Source organism: Nelumbo lutea, chromosome 3 (assembly GCF_056320005.1).
Source record: "Nelumbo lutea isolate HS-2025 chromosome 3, American lotus-T2T, whole genome shotgun sequence".
In the NCBI taxonomy this organism is placed as follows: Eukaryota; Viridiplantae; Streptophyta; class Magnoliopsida; order Proteales; family Nelumbonaceae; genus Nelumbo; species Nelumbo lutea.
Window position 1 is genome coordinate 1,256,839 of NC_142686.1, and position 16,611 is coordinate 1,273,449.

At 38.5% G+C, this 16,611-nt stretch overlaps 2 protein-coding genes across 2 annotated transcripts; one reads left to right on the forward strand and one right to left on the reverse strand.

Annotated features, from left to right (window-relative positions):
• Nucleotides 1–6,851: 6,851 nt before the first annotated feature.
• LOC148862298 (LRR receptor-like serine/threonine-protein kinase RPK2) lies at nt 6,852–12,425 on the forward strand. The gene is made up of 4 exons (XM_088975026.1): nt 6,852–10,468; nt 10,975–11,035; nt 11,172–11,413; nt 11,956–12,425. The coding sequence occupies exon 1, from the start codon at nt 7,192–7,194 to the stop codon at nt 10,399–10,401; it is 3,210 nt and encodes a 1,069-aa protein (XP_088831152.1). The 5' UTR covers nt 6,852–7,191; the 3' UTR covers nt 10,402–10,468; nt 10,975–11,035; nt 11,172–11,413; nt 11,956–12,425.
• Nucleotides 12,426–14,520: 2,095 nt separating this feature from the next.
• On the reverse strand, nt 14,521–16,298 carry LOC148862299 (uncharacterized protein At4g14100-like). The gene is made up of 2 exons (XM_088975334.1): nt 15,716–16,298; nt 14,521–14,993 (listed from the first exon to the last, which is right to left on the reverse strand). Exons 1-2 carry the CDS (start codon nt 16,188–16,190, stop codon nt 14,833–14,835), a joined length of 636 nt encoding a protein of 211 aa, XP_088831460.1. The 5' UTR covers nt 16,191–16,298; the 3' UTR covers nt 14,521–14,832.
• Nucleotides 16,299–16,611: the final 313 nt, after the last annotated feature.

Sequence of the window (16,611 nt, forward strand, 5' to 3'; positions counted from 1 at the left end):
GATGGTTTGATAATCTTCCTGATTGGGTGTTTTTTGCTGGCTTCAGTTTTCTAGCTAAGAGAACAAAGAAAAAGGAAAGAAAGAAAGATGTTGATGAAGCTGTGTGAAACAGAAAGGAACAAGAACAGGACAATTCTCCTTGATGGATGGAACTTGCTAGAAGTTGGAACCATTGACATTAGACATTAGTGGTGTACCGTAGTGAGAGAGAATGCATGCATACAAGATAGAAATGTAGGTGGGTGAAAAATCTACATTTTTTATGTAACCAGACATTACACTATATATATATATATATATATATTGGTGCTTTTCATCATGTCTCACAAGACTCCAAGTTCAACCTAATATTCTTTCTTGGGAAAGCATTGTAAGAGAGAGTCTTTCGTTCTTTTTGTGGCTGTGGGTGCTATGTTTTTATTATTTATACCCTATAAGCTATCCTATGGCCTTCTTTCGAAGTTTGGAGTTCTGACACGGAAATTTTTTTCTTCTTCTTCTTCTTGACTTGGCTATTTAATTATTTCTCCTTTTCTTTTTTTTTTCTTTTTTTCTAAATAAAATCTTTGTCTCATTCAGTTTTTCCCTTCTTCCCACCGTTCAATCTTCATTGACGTTAATGGGGTTGGACTGGACTTGTACAATAGGCCGTGCGTCTGCGTTATTATCAATATAAAGCTAGGGTATCTCACTCTCACATCTTATCTTTGTTCTCTTCATTAGTGCACCGTATGCCATCGTACAGTTCAATGATGTAAAGACATGAGAAACCGAAATGAATTCCTTTCTTTTTGTGGATTCAAATGCCATGAGAGACTGATCAGAAATGAATTCATTTCATCTGGCACACAAACAAGCTAATAAGTTTTCAAATATTTCAAGACAAACCACTAAGTGGCAGTGTGGCACGCCTAGTCAAAAAGAAAGAGAGAATATTATAATGATGCTAACGTAGCTAGGGGGAAGTCGAAGTTCCAAGGTGAGGAGGCTGTCACAAATAAATGATTTTTTTTTTAATCTTTGGTAATCAAGCTGTGACAAGTTATTTAAAAATTCACAATTTAACCAATGAAATATCCCCTGACAAAATTAACGTTGGTCCCAGCTATCTGGGGTTTTGGGAGGGAGGGTGGATTGGGCCACGGGATCTGGGTGGGCCCTATATATACAGAGGACTGATTCGTTCACTCCTAATTGGTTACATAGCCGCACACCTGTGTTTTGCACCAAATCCAAACTCATGCGTTAAATCAAAATTTTACATTCAGCATATTTATTTATTTATTTATATCAAGTATTTGCTCTTAAAATTTAACATCAGTAGGGGTGGGTTCGAACCGAGCTGAGCCAAATAGTACCAACAATTGCAGGTATGAAAGGGTTGTATCTTGTATTATCTGAATTTACTGAATAATGCAACCCTGTCCTTTATCCTTCAACTACTTGTCTAGATCTCTTGGTCTTCACCAACTCATTCATCTGTGCTGGGGGGCCTCCACTCTCCGGCTCTAGGCGGTTGCTGTTCTGTGCATACACATACATGAGCTCGAATAGTACCAAATTCGAGCTCGGTTCAACTGTTTTATAACGCTCAAGTTTATTTTGAGCCAGAACCTTGAGCTCGAGCTCGGTTCAAATAAAAAATTTATAAGCTCGAACTCGATTTAAAAAAAAATATTTTATAAAAATAAAAATTATATATAAAAAAATATTCTATATTTCAAAAATAAAGAATTATAATAATTAATAATTGTAATACTTTAATTATATATATTTGAGCTGGCTCGTGAGCCTCACGAGCCGAGCTCTAGTAGGCTCGAGCTCAAGCTCGGCTCGTTTAATAATTGAGCCACTGAATTGAGCTCAAACTCAATTGAAACCGAATCGAACCAAATTTTTCACTAGTCGAGCTCAAACAATTCATGAAATATTCTATATTTCAAAAATAAAGAATTATAATAATTAATAATTGTAATATTTTTATTATATATATTTGAGCTGGCTCATGAGCCTTACGAGCCGAGTTCTAGTAGGCTCGAGCTCAAGCTCGGCTCGTTTAATAATTGAGCCACTAAATTGGGCTCGAACTCAATTGAAACCAAATCGAACCGAATTTTTCACTAGCCGAGCTCGAACAATTCATGAAAAGCTCGACCCGTTGCCACCCCTACTTATCAGCTTTGGACTTAACATTGATAAAATGGAATTACAAATAGAAAAGGGTTCATATAAATATATAATTATAAGTTTATTAACACAAATCATTATAGAATGACTAGATACATCAACAAAGATTTAAATGTAACCAACTAATTGTGAGAAAAAGAAAAATAATGAAACATAATTTGAGTTTTGTGTGTGTTAGATATATCGGGCAGGAAGTATTGAGAGAGAGTGTGTGTGTATATAATTACAAATAAAAAAAATCAACGACTGTTGCTAGCTAGGGCTTTTGTACTGTATTCCCAAAAAAAGCTTCTTCAAATCTTCATGATTCATGAAAAGTAAAGGATATTCTTAACTCTTTGTCCACACCTTTTTTCTATGGGGAGGTCCAGTTGCTTCCGGAACAAATGAAGTTTTTTATATATTTTTCTCCCCTTCTATCCATGGTAGGCAACCTGACAATGGGAATCTTGGGAAACTTGAGGTCAAAATCCAAGACCTATGCATGACTATCAACGTATCACAAGTTAAGAAAAAAAAATCAGGACTCGTATTATTTACATATAAGAAACCCAACTAATATTACATTTCAGCTTTTGGACCAATTGATGAACCATCATAAATAATCCATCTTCCAGGCCTGGGAACCCATCTGAGATTGTTAGGTTGGATCAATCCTTGCAATTAACGAGACGATGAGTGTTAACACTTAAAGATTAAAAGGGTTTTTTTAATTATTTTATTATCAGTTTTGTTGAAATTAATATTTAATTGTCATTTTTTAAATTTATTTACTAAACAAATTATAAAAATTAGATATTTATGATTGATTATGTAGATTGTTTATAAATTGTATATGCGATACGTGAAATCAAAAAGTATGACGTGGACACATCTACACCACGCCTAGAGAATGCCACTATAGGTGTGGATTGGTTAGTCCACAGTTTGTCCATAATTCAAAACAGTTATGAACTATGGTGTAAATGTGTAATGTGGATTTGTTCCTGCCACTAGGTGTGGTGTGGATTGGTATACCCTACACAACACCCAATTTCTCATCCACATTACAGAATACCCCCTTAGATGTGGTGTGCCTGAAAACTAAGGACTTGGGACTCATTTCTTTCATTCTTCAATGTTTTTGGTTTGGGAAAATCTATGATGCGAAAAAGATATGGTATGAGAAAAGTTTTGAACACTCAAAACCCCCCATGAATTTTGATAAATAACACCTGATTAATTACCACATTTATGATTCAGGTTTATCTTTGATGGTTTTGAATTAATCAATATTTAAAAGTCAGAACCACCTTAATTTTGAGTTTTGACAGCCTAGTCTTCGTTTGTATCTAATCTAATCTGACTCTCCTAAATCCTGATATTTTTTTAATTACTTGGTAAACTTGTTATTGTTGGGGTTTGTAGTTGGTTGGAACATCGATATGTTCCTTTTTATTTTCTTATAATTTCTTTTCAGCGAGGAATCTTTCTTTCTACAACAAGCTAGTTTGACAAAAAAAAAAAAACAAAACAAAACGCCTTATATATATAGAGTTACAGACATTCAGCTGGATTCTTGGCGCTTGGTCTCTCATCTCTTGTCGCCCTTTCCAAATTGTGGTCATCTCAGCTACACTTCCATGCTCCCATGGCTTTTGGTAATTGGTATAAACCCCCATCACCCCATGTGTTATTTAATTTCATATATTTCCATCAACTTCACTGTTTTAGGGTTTATTGGCTCTTCAATCTTCATCCATATGTGCATGGACATAGGCGCAACCAGTAGTGATGTGATGATAGACATGAAGCTTTTTTAAGTGGTGGGGACAATTTTGGTGGCTAAGGTTGTCCAATTTGCCCATTCTACATCTACAAGACTACAGTGGTATATCATATATGATGAGATTTATGTGTGGGAGAGGTGTGTACTATATCTTCACCTATTTCTTTGGGCTTGGGCCCATTACATGGAAAAGACTTATTCTATCTTTTTTTGGTGGTCCGTCCATGTGAATCGTGAAGGTTCCAAACAAGAAATCCATGGGTTCTTCGCGACAAGAAGAAACCCACTTGCATTAAAATAAATGCAGAGATGAAAACCTTCCCTGGGACTAGGACTCTGTAGGGCCACACCTCTCTTTTGTCCTAGAAAGAAAACAAAAAGTAAGAAAGAATCTAGATAATCCAACTTCTTACTTGACTTAAGTCTTAATTAATTTTTAACAGTTTTATGGATAAGACCTTAATCATCTAGTCAGGCTGTCAAGTCAACTCATTATTTTGCCCTAGTGAGTAACTGGTGAGGCCAGTATTCGTCTTTAATTGCTGCCATGTGTATCTCATTTGTTTCTTGTTTTTTTCTCCTTTTCAATTTGATGTTCCCTAATCTCCTTGATTCATCTTATTAGTTTCTCTTCTCTACCGTATTCCAATTCATCCCATAATTCTTCGCCACCCGTTTTTCTTGTCAGTTGTCATTCATTTGGTAATTAAATTTTCATAGCTTAGATGGGATGATTCCAATGTTTCATATAATTAACCTTTTACATTCCAGAAAAAGCAAATTCCATTTATGGAATGCTCATAAATGCTCAGGTTACAAATCCACGATAATATGCTTTCTTACTCTCGCTCAGTTTTTAAGGTCTCTACCTTACCTGGTTGTCAATGGGTTTGGGGGAAAGGCTATCCCTTTCCTTTTTAGAGAGAGAGAGCGCATTGACATCACACTCATTTGCAATTAAGAGTTAATATGCCATTTTGCTCTCTGCAACCATCAATGAAGAGATATGACTGAGCTACCACTACCAGCTATTCTTTTCTTTAGTTATTTTTCCTTGTCTTGTTTTATTAATTCTCTTTCCTTTTTTGTTATTCTCCCCACCCCCCCCCCCCACCCCCTTTTTTTTTTTGGTTTTGAATCATATTGATGGTCTATATTGCCTAGTGGATGGTGAAAACTGAAAAATAGAGTACTGTGCTGATTGTGAATCAAGAAACTAACACCATTCCAATAATACAAAGGAAGAAAATTAAACAACCACAACAATCTTCTTAGGAGAAAAAATATACCAAATGATCAAAAGAATTTCAGAAGTGCAATGAAACCAAAATAGAAAAAAAAATTATTTCTTTTTATATGGAGATATTATGAAAATATACATTGTGAGCAAAAAATGCTTTGTGATTTATCTATCAAAATATGTAATATATATATATGTGTGTGTTTTGTGTAAGAAAATTGGGACAAAATGGAAAGGTGTATAGTATATCTATGTCATTGCTTTATTTATCTATTTATGAGCACAAAATTCACACATGAAACCTTTTCTTTTCCTTTTCTGCTCAGACTACAGACACTTGCCAACTAGTTGTGCCTGGATGGAATTGGACATGGCATACCATGCGCTTGCCACTCTGGAAAGTAAATACTGCTTTAAATGTCTCCATTCAGAATTCAGACTTGTAGCTTTAGCCATAGGCCATAGCTAAGCCTAGTAATGACCAAACCCCCAAAACCCAACCTACTTAATCCAACCCAGTTTTCTATATTCCCACGTTAGGATGATATGGGTCATTAAATGGCAGCCAGATTCGGATGAATGGACCCACACCCAGCCCATGTACCCAACCCATCTGATTCTGAGTTCTGACAACTAAGAATTAAGTCATTATTAACATTGGTAACTTGTAAGAAACCACAAACCTTTTATAAATTACAAAGCCTGAGGAGGAATATTGGGCCTAGTGACAGTCCCAGTGCAGCGGGGCCATGCTTGCTGCACCTCACTCACTTCACTTGCACAATTCAAATACACACACATACTGACGTACAGCATTAGAGACTTAGCACAGCATTGGGGAATCACCGTCGTACAACCTGGTCTAGTTGAAGTACCTCACTGTCACTGATGCCTTCAAGCCTAAACCAAGGATAAACTATTTATTAATACCCTAATTCTTCTTATATTAATAAACGATTAAGCATGTCAGGAAGCTTACATAACCATACAGGAGTGAATATCTAGCCACGTGGCAGTGAATCTTAGCATGTTATATAATCTATGTTTGGCTCCATGTTTCCAAATTCCTCCCAGTGGCTACTGCTAGTTTTGTCTAGTTTAAAAAGAAATACCACATTGGGTTTTGGGGAGCAGCACGAGAATCGAAAAATAAATTGGGCTTACTGACTTGGGGGGAAGGAATGAGAATCTATTCTATATATTTCTACGCAATGAGGACCTCATGGGACTTCGGACTCGGGAGGCAAGCGACACCACAACTCGAGTCGCGAGGATATCAAATAAAAAAGGGAAACCCTAACGTGGACAATCGTTCAATAATATAATAATCCAATAAATTCATCAAATTTTATCCAATTACCGAAATGCCCTCGTCAGCACCGTTTCAATTTCAGCGAGTATCGCGACCAGCGACCAGTGCGCAGTACTCTCTGTGTCCCGTGTCCACTCCACACCCAATGACCCAACGAGTAGAAAGTAGAAACCAAGGAGGAGGATAGGAATCGAGCAATAGCGTAGCATAGCACGTGAATCTCAACGTTCCAAAGTCCTCCGTCTTTTACTCTGAGAAACTTTTGTCTTCTACTCTACTCTGCTGGCATTAGTAGTTAGTAGGTTTCGCTTCTATAAAAATTAGGGAAAAGTACGGAGACACACGATGCAGAGTTCTGAATTCCAGCCCCCCTACAAAAGCTACTATTAAACCCTATTGATTGATAATGCCCTTTTTTTATTATTTCAAAAAAGAAAAACAAGGAAGAAAGAAATCGATTGCGACTGAACGTAACAGAAAAAAAAAAAAAAAAAAAAAACAAATCTTAACCCTTCTGTTTTCGTTCTGCCTCGTCTCTCTGCAAAATCACTCATCGGTCTTCACTCATCGAGAACAGATATTTCATTTCTTACAGCTAAATACCGGCCCCCGGCGGGCCTCTTCTTAACATTTCGTATTAAACCAGCATTCTCCGGCCGGCGCGTCGCGCAGCTCCGGACCCGAATGTCACGCCTCTGCAATGAACTTTTTCCGGCGAAAATGGCGCTTTTCATCTTTCTCCTTGTCTCACTGGAATTTTGCTTTTCGGAATCCGTCAACTCCTTGCCTACTGATGCAATGTCGCTTCTCAGCTTCAAGAGCTCTGTTTCTTTCGATCCGTTGAACCTCCTTTCCGACTGGAATCCTGCGACAAACCACTGCGGTTGGTACGGAGTTCAGTGCGGTCCATTTTCTAGCAGAGTCATTGCTCTGAATCTTACGGGGAGTTTGACTACCCCTTCGAGGGAGTTGTACAATTCAACCTCAAGAGACAATAGCCTCGCGGGAACCCTGGCTCCGTCAATCGGAAACCTGACGCAACTTCGGGTGCTGTCCATTCCTTATAATGCATTCCATGGCGAGATTCCGGCCGTGATAGGAAGACTTGTGTTTCTTGAAATCCTCGAGCTTCAGGGAAATAACTTCTCCGGACGGATTCCTAACCAGATAAGAAAACTTTCGTCTCTAAAATTGCTTAACTTGTCTTGCAATTTGTTTTGCGGACCGATTCCGGACAAACTGATCGGTTTCAACGGAATCAGAGCTATTGATTTATCGTATAATCAGCTCTCTGGAGGAATTAAAGTCGACCCTTCTAATAGATGCGAGAGTCTTACTCATTTGAAGCTTTCCGGTAATTTTTTGGTGGACAAGATCCCGCCAGAAATCGGAAACTGCTCCGGTCTCAAGTCTCTTTTGCTTGATGGGAACATTCTTGAAGGTCGGATTCCACCCCAGATTGGCAGGATATCGGAACTTCAGATTCTAGATGTTTCTAGAAATAGTCTCACTGGTACCATCCCGAACGAGCTGGCATCCTGCCGGAAACTATCTATTCTTGTGCTTACGAATCTGGTTGATTTTGTGTCTGCTGATGATGACTTGGTTGATGTTACTAGAGGAGAATTCAATGCTTTCGTCGGCGAAATTCCTTCGGAGGTGTGGTTGATTCCAAACCTTGAGGTTTTCTGGGCGCCTAGAGCGAACCTCCACGGTCAATTGCCGAATAGTTGGAGCTACTCATGTAGACTGCGAGTTCTCAATCTGGCCCAGAATTATATGACTGGTATGATACCAGAAACAATGGGCATGTGTAAGAATCTGTCTTTTTTGGATTTGAGTTCAAATGGCTTGCAGGGATACCTCCACCTGCAGGTACCATGTATGGTATATTTTAATGTCAGTCGGAATTCATTATATGGGTCTCTACCCAAATTTATGAGAAGTAAATGTCATGGTTTCTCGCAGATGAAACAGAAAAATACTGACAGCAGTTCAGTGATCCATCATTGGTGGTCTCAGATAAATAATCTCTTTGGGTGGATGTTGGGCGAGAATTCTGTGGTTTTCCATGATTTTAGTCGGAACAGGTTCTTTGGTTCACTACCATCGTTTTCACTCGGAGACGGGTTACTAACAAGCAGCCCAAAATCCTCATATGGATTATTACTGAACAATAATCAGTTCAACGGATCTCTTCCTGATGAGCTTTTTTCAGCCTGTAAAGATGTACAGGATTTTACTGTGAACTTGAGCGTCAACCAGATATCAGGTGTGATTTCTCAGGGATTGCTTTTTGGTTGCTTGGAGCTAATATCATTTGAAGCAGCCTATAATCAGATTGACGGGACAATTCCTACTAGCATTAACAAAGTACAGATGCTTCAACACCTTGACTTGAGGGGAAACAGGTTAACTGGATCTGTCCCTGACCAATTAGGAAATTTGAAGGATCTGAAATGGATTCTTCTGGGTGGGAACAATTTAGCAGGAGAAATCCCTGTTCAGCTTGGTCAGTTGGCTTCTCTTATGGTTTTGGATCTATCCAGAAATGCTCTTACTGGATCTATCCCTGTAAGTTTGGTAAATGCAACTAACCTTGAAGTCATGCTGCTGGATCACAACAGACTTTCAGGGGAGATCCCTTCATCTTTCTCAGATCTTTCTAGTCTTACTAGACTAGATGTTTCTTTCAACAACCTTTCTGGTCATATACCCCACCTTCGACACTTCAGTGACTGTGCTTGCTTCAAGGGGAATAACTTCCTACAGCCATGCCAGGATCCTTACCCAGTATACCCACAAAGACAAAGGCTTCCAATTCCAGCTCCAGTGAATAAACAGGGTGGTCCAAAGAACAAACTGAAATTGTTGGTAATTGTAACAGTGGCTTCTGCATCCACCATGGTCTCTATTCTCTTAGTATTGGTTGTATTCCTGGTTTTAGGAAGGAAAAAGCTTGGCAGGCTCTCCACTTTAAGAAGGAAAGTGCTCGTGACATTTACAGATACTCCAACTGCATTGAATTATGATAATGTGGTCAGAGCAACAGGGAATTTTAGCGTCCGGTACCTGATTGGTACAGGAGGCTTTGGAGCAACATACAGGGCAGAGCTGGTCCCAGGTTTCCTAGTAGCAGTTAAGAGGCTTTCAATTGGCAGATTCCAAGGTCTTCAACAGTTCGATGCGGAGATAAGAACATTAGGAAGGATTCGACACAAAAATCTTGTAACTCTTATTGGATATTACATGGGAGAAGCAGAAATGTTCCTAATTTACAATTATCTCTCAGGTGGAAATCTTGAAGCCTTCATACATGACAGATCAGAAAAGAATGTACAGTGGCCAGTGATCCACAAGATGGCTCTTCACATAGCGGAGGCATTGGCTTACCTTCATTATTCGTGTGCTCCTCGGATAGTTCATCGGGATATCAAGCCTAGCAACATCTTGCTTGATGAGAATCTTAATGCATACCTATCAGACTTTGGACTGGCAAAGCTTCTAGCGGTCTCAGAAACCCATGCAACTACAGATGTTGCCGGCACATTTGGTTATGTGGCCCCTGAGTATGCAACCACATGCAGGGTGTCTGACAAGTCAGATGTTTATAGCTTTGGTGTTGTTCTCTTAGAATTGATGTCAGGGAAGAGGTCTCTTGATCCATCATTTTCAGAGTACGGGAATGGATTTAATATAGTTGCCTGGAGCAAGTTGCTGATTATGGAGGGGCGTGCTTCTGAGCTTTTCTCACTAGAGCTGTGGGAAGCAGGGCCAAAGGAGAATCTATTAGGCATGTTAAGCCTGGCATCAAATTGCACAGTGGAGGCACTTTCTGTGAGACCATCAATGAAGCATGTTGTAGAGAAACTGAATCAGTTACAGACCAACTGACAGCTGATCGTACTCTCAGTTCTGAATTGCCAGGACAGTGATAAATCATGGTTCTGATGTCCTTAAGGTCAGTTCATTAGCTTAATCACAATAACTGATGTCAAATTCCCATCTTTTCTTCCCTTGATTAATCAAGGACGGTTTCATTAATATAAATTATATAAGTTCCAAATCATTGTTCACTGTCTTAGACAAGGATTTATCACTCCCAGTATACTCTTATGGAACCTATATGCTTATGAACTTATTTTAGCAAGTCAAATTTGGACTTACAATGTCAAAGTAATTTCTGAATTGTTTTACTTTTTCAAAGCTCAAACTACCAAATATGTTTGCAGTTGCATGATTGTGCCCATATAGTTCTGATAGGTTTGGATTTTGTATGACTTGGACCTGTTTGTTTTGATATAGAGGTAATGGAGATAAAAAAAAAAAAAAAACAGTAGCTGCATTTGATTTCGCATAAAGTTCCTGACAACCATTTTGTATAGCCATTTTACAAATGTTCCCTAACTACTGTTACCGAGTAAAAGCATTTTATGCACCGTTCCCTGATTACTATTTTGTATACAGGCATCAACCAGATGAGCTCAGGTTGCTTGATAATGACAGTGTTCTCTCTGCATTACTGAGGGTACATACTAATTTAATTTCTGAGTTTCTTTTCTTCCTTCTGGTCTTAGTAGTGAATCTAATGACAATGTTCATTGTGCTCCTGACATGATATCTGGTTAAGTTATTGAAGATTTTCTTTCACCTTTTGTGTGCAGAACAATCAGCAATCCATGGGCACTGCAGGGCATAAAATCTTATCTGGGTTACTGGTATTGGCACCAAAAATTTGTTGAGTACCATGCAGGTGCTCCGAGTTTGACCTTGTAAAGCTACAGAAATTTGATCCTTGGCGAAGTTGTCCATGAAAATTTATCAATTACCTTGCCAATCTATGAAATCATTGCAAGTCTGATTAGGTGTCATTGTGCAATTTGAAGATTTTTAATGAGAACAAGAGGTATCACAATTTGTAGCAGTTTGAAAATCTTCAAGTGATTCCATTCTGTTTTCGATATAAAATTGATTGCCTTAAAAAATGTATATTCATACATTAGTTTCAAGTGTGGAAAATACTAATGGTTAAGACAGTGATCAATTATCAAATCCACAGAGTTCTCTAACATGAAATGCATGCATATAATATTTGTGCATGTATGAATATCTATTTTCATTCAGCCTCTCATCTTTAATGAGCATTCAATCTGAGCACCTGCGTGCATTTTTCTTTTTATTTCATAACCCTTGCATGAACATAACTGTACAGTTTTCCAGCCTTATGTTCCATTCACTTTTTTTTTTTTCATTTTGATGACTGATGCATGTCTCCTTGTTCTTGTGGATGTGTTTGCATATGCATTAATGAATGTATTTATTATATAAAATGTATTTACCTTACAGTTCAAGAAAATGCTTCTGTGATTTTTATCCAAGGCCTTTAAGATTATTGTCCTAATGGAAACATTGCCCTCATATTGGAGAACTGTCTGGGTATTGCAACAGGAAAAAATCTATCGCAATTTGAGATGGTGGAGGATTCTCAGGTGGTGATTGGCTGGACCCCGCTGGATATGAGAAATTGATAATTGATCATGGATTCTGCTCATTGTATTCATGATGGTAGATTGATCATTAGCATCACAAATAAATCAGCACTCTTTTGCTGAAAGTCTCCAGAGGAGTGGTCATTATCTTACTTTAAGTGGTGGGTGCCTAGATATGCTAATGAACTGGCTGATGCTCTGTCTAGAGCTGGGGTTGTAGCCTTGTAGGGTAAATTTTAGAATGGGATTGCCAAGGATCAGGCTGTAATATGTAAAAGGTTACGTGTTTCTACTGTTGTTTTTTTTTCATATTATGTTGTAAAGTCCATTTTTGGGAGTCTTGATTTGTACGTATTGGCCTGTTGCCTGCTTCTGTGAGCAGCAGGGTGTGGGTTTTATTATTATTTGCAAGTTTTATTGTTGCCTGAATTGCAAATAGTTTGATGGCTTGGGTATATGCCCTCTTTAATTATGAGGGCATTGTATGATCCTATCTTATTTTTAATAAACCTAACTTTTCAATCAAAACAATTACTGAAATGGCATCAAAGAACAGAACCAAAAAAAAAATTCTTAGTTTGCATGACACTGATGATGAAGATATCATGAATCCAATTATATTGGGTTGGCTACATGAATCCAATTTTTGCCATTCTGTTCTGTTCATTGCCATATCCATCTCATCATCATCATTATCCAAGCTTTATCTCAACTATATAGGGTCAGCTACATGAGTCCTGTTTCGCCATTCTATTCTGTTTAATGCCATATTCATTGTTAAATTATTGCCACTTAAATCATGCTTACTATTATCCATGTCCTTTTTAGTCTACCCCTAGCCCTTCTAGCCTCTTAAACTTGCAACAAACCACTTCTTAGGGGTGCTGTTGATGGTCTTCTATGCACGTGACCAGACTGTCTTGGTCTACTTTCTCTTATTTCATCACCTATTGGAGCTACAATGCCATATCCATCTGCAATTCAAAAATGATTACATGGCTAGCCTAAAGTTTTCTATAAACATGCACTAGATCCGTTTGTGGTCGTTTTTTTAATCAGGTCAATAATCCTTTTTGTGTTTGCATGTACATTTTTCAAGCTTAAAGTTGTATATAGTGATCGCTTGTATGCAAAAATGTATATTTTGTGTCTCTGCATATCCGTATTCTGTAAAATGTTTGACTGACTCAACTGCTTATATTGCAATTCATTATGTGCGTGTATTCACATACAAAGCATACTCGTATCCTTGATGCACATATCTATAAAAAAAAATTCTTGAAGTTGATGCACATAAGCTATACACGTATTATGGATACACTCTGCATCTTAAGAGCATCAATCCAGACCCATGGATATGCATCAATGTTGTTTCATGAATGAGTTTTGTTTCTGCTTTTCATTCTTCTGGTCTTACTCTCAAAAAATACTATCATATTCTAGATCAAGGTTCTAACTTCTAAGCTTGTAGAATTTCATATAATCTATTCTTAGCAAGATTCTTTTCTTTGTTCTTTCATTTATTTGTCCCTGGGGCCATAGAATCCGAGGAAAGCAAGGGCTAAGGACAATCTGTTGGAGATGTTAAAGGTTGTATCTTTCTTCACAGTGGAATTATGGCCATCAATGAAGCACATCATTCACTCGGGCTTCTTTTTCTCTAATACATGCCTAATTGGTGTCCATACAGAAAGCAATACAACCATGCCAAATGATTTATGTCATAACATTAGCAATGACTTCTCCTTTATCCCTACCTATAACTCCAAAGAGAAAAGCTCAATGCCTACCCAACCCGTGTTTGAATAGGGATGAATGTATGCCTATGGTGCCCAATAGTGGGAATCCATCTGATTATCTCAGATTCAGATTTTCCACATTTATAATGGATCAAATGCAGATCAGGAAAATAATCTCCATTTATACAAGCAATCAACCAGATGTGAATATTAGAGGTAACGTGATCCAGATTTAATTCAATCAAATTATGTTTTACATATACACAAATACATGCATAATGATTTTAAGTGCCCATAATTTAACATTGGATATGGCACTGAATAGAATGGAATGGTGAATGGGATTCATGTACCATAATTTAACAAGGCTTAGATGATGATGACATACATGATATATATAAATTAGTTTACATGTTTTACTAGTTGCCTTTTTTATTCATGCTGATCAATAGAACTTCTTTTGCTATTATTTTCCTCTTATATAGAGAGACTTGATATAAATTACACCCATATTGCACACCCTAGTCTTGTTCTTTTATCAAGCCTGGCATTGGCCTACTACCAACAGAAATTCCCATTCATAAACCCAATGGTGGTGAATTATAGCAGGGAACCCTGGAAAACCTAGCCCAATGTATTTCTTTGAATTACTAGACCGTTGCTAATCTCCCAAAAACATAAAGAATGCTGCTAATCAAGCCATCAATTCCATGCTGACACAGAGTCTCCTGTAAATATCAGGGCAACAATTTAAATGGGATTCACACAGGGTGATGGATACATGATTTCACTGATTAAACACATTTATTATATTTTTACCAATTGTATGTAGTAAGAGTTATAAATAAAATGCTTCCTTCTTAGTAATAAAATACAGATAGATTGCTTTGAGTGCTTTCTTGAAAACATAAAACTAATTACAATCGCCAGCACCAACAGAAGCAACGCTATGGAGTATGGCCTATGTTGCCTATCACTACCCTTACAAGTGCACGAGATGCACAATATACAAATGCATCTTCCTCCCTCAGCTGGCCCAAAGGCGATAGAAATTAGAAATAAGAACATTTCAGAAAACCCAAAATCAAGCACCTCAGTTAAACGAACGCATTGCTTATTTTGTAGGGATGAAGCCTCTGCCCATCCCTATTGTCCACTGCTGGGCTCTTCTTTGGTCCGAAACAGTAAGCCGGCGCTTGAGTTTGAGTGTCTTCCAGCACTGCACCAACCTCAAATGTCATCACATGAGTGGATATCCCTGCCAGGTATGAACACATCTAGTTAGCCAACATTACATGTATCATCAAGCATCACATTCTGTGGAGATGTTTCAAATACACGGTTGGGATATGCTGTGATGCATTTGGAGGGTAGATGTGAATTCGTATCATCATAGGTAGCCTGGCTATAGGTCCTATACTTTGGGGTAGTCTCAGACTCTCAGTTTAAGGGCCGCCTCAAGTTTCAAATGTCACTTTAGTACTTGAATTTTCAGAAATATGCATTTAAATCCAAATCTAGTAAATTAATGTTCTGAGGAGGGGTAAAATTATGAAAATGCTTATATTCTGATTCTCTTTTTTCACTATTCATCTTATTCTACAAACCAGCGACAGCAAAGTAGCTCACCCCGTATATTTATTGAGGAGGGTAGTCTCACTTTCGGATGTTTGCTTTGCCGCGTTGATTTGTGTCAGAAGTAAAAGAAAAATGAACAATGAAAAAAATAATAATAATAATAAAAAGATGGACACAGATTCTTTATCCATAAAATCCAATCCTGATATCCGGGTTAACCCAGTGTAAATATTAATATGTTCACGGGTTAACTCGGTCTCGTGACACTGCAGTGCAGTCGTGAAAGGGATCAAGGATTCTCTAGTTAGTTAGTTGATCAAGCAACCGGCAACCGGTTTACCTGAGGAGCTTTCTGGTAAACGTAAATCTGGGGGTGGTCGTCACTCATCAAAGGCGACTTACCATCATAAAAATCCCATCGAACGGGTCTCCTAGTGACAACGTCCTCGTAGTACCATATGAAATCAACCTTCTCCCACACATTGCACCAGAATCCATCCGTGTAGTCGGTACCAAGGTAGCTGGCCCCGTCCAAGAAGTCCGGCCGAGGAATGCCCACTTCAAACTCCATCGTCTCACACTTGCCTTTCCGGCCCAACGTGTAGTAGAAGGAGGTGCCGTTGTTCCACTCTATGTCGTAAAACAGCTCTCCCAGCTGTTTCTGCATTATATTCACGTTTCTCCCCTTTGGCCAGTCGTACCACAGGTCCGTTATCTGTAGGTGCCCGGTGCTCAGATTCATGTACAGTAGCGCGTGGAATCGTTCTGGCCAGGCCACGGGAACCGGTGTTGACTCGTCCGGTTGGATCGTCCCGGTGACCTGCCATAGTTGGTAATGGAAGAGAGTCAAGACAACGAGTTTATTCGTTTGCCTCATGGTCACGTCTCTCTCTCTCTGACTCCTCACTCCGGTGAATGTCCTGTCCTCCCTCTCACGGTCACAGAAGCACTTCCAGCTTTTCTCCTCCACTCCATTGCCTTCCGAGTTAAAATAAATAAATCCTTTATCGTTTTCATGACATTAACTTTTGTGGTAGTCCTTTTTTTTTTTGGTAAAAAACTTTTGTGGTACTCAATGGCAGTTGACCCTAATCCTAAGGTGTTAGGGATTGGGATCTTCTACCAGTAAAAGACGTTCTAACCTTCTATCATCTTGATATGGCACCACATATCTCACCATAAGACTGGGCCCATTATGTCTGAAATGTGCGGTGTAAAGTCATATTGTAGGTCGTTGGAATGACTTTTGTTGACAGGTGATCCGGACTCAACTCAAGTGTCAGGTGTGGAGTGGAGTG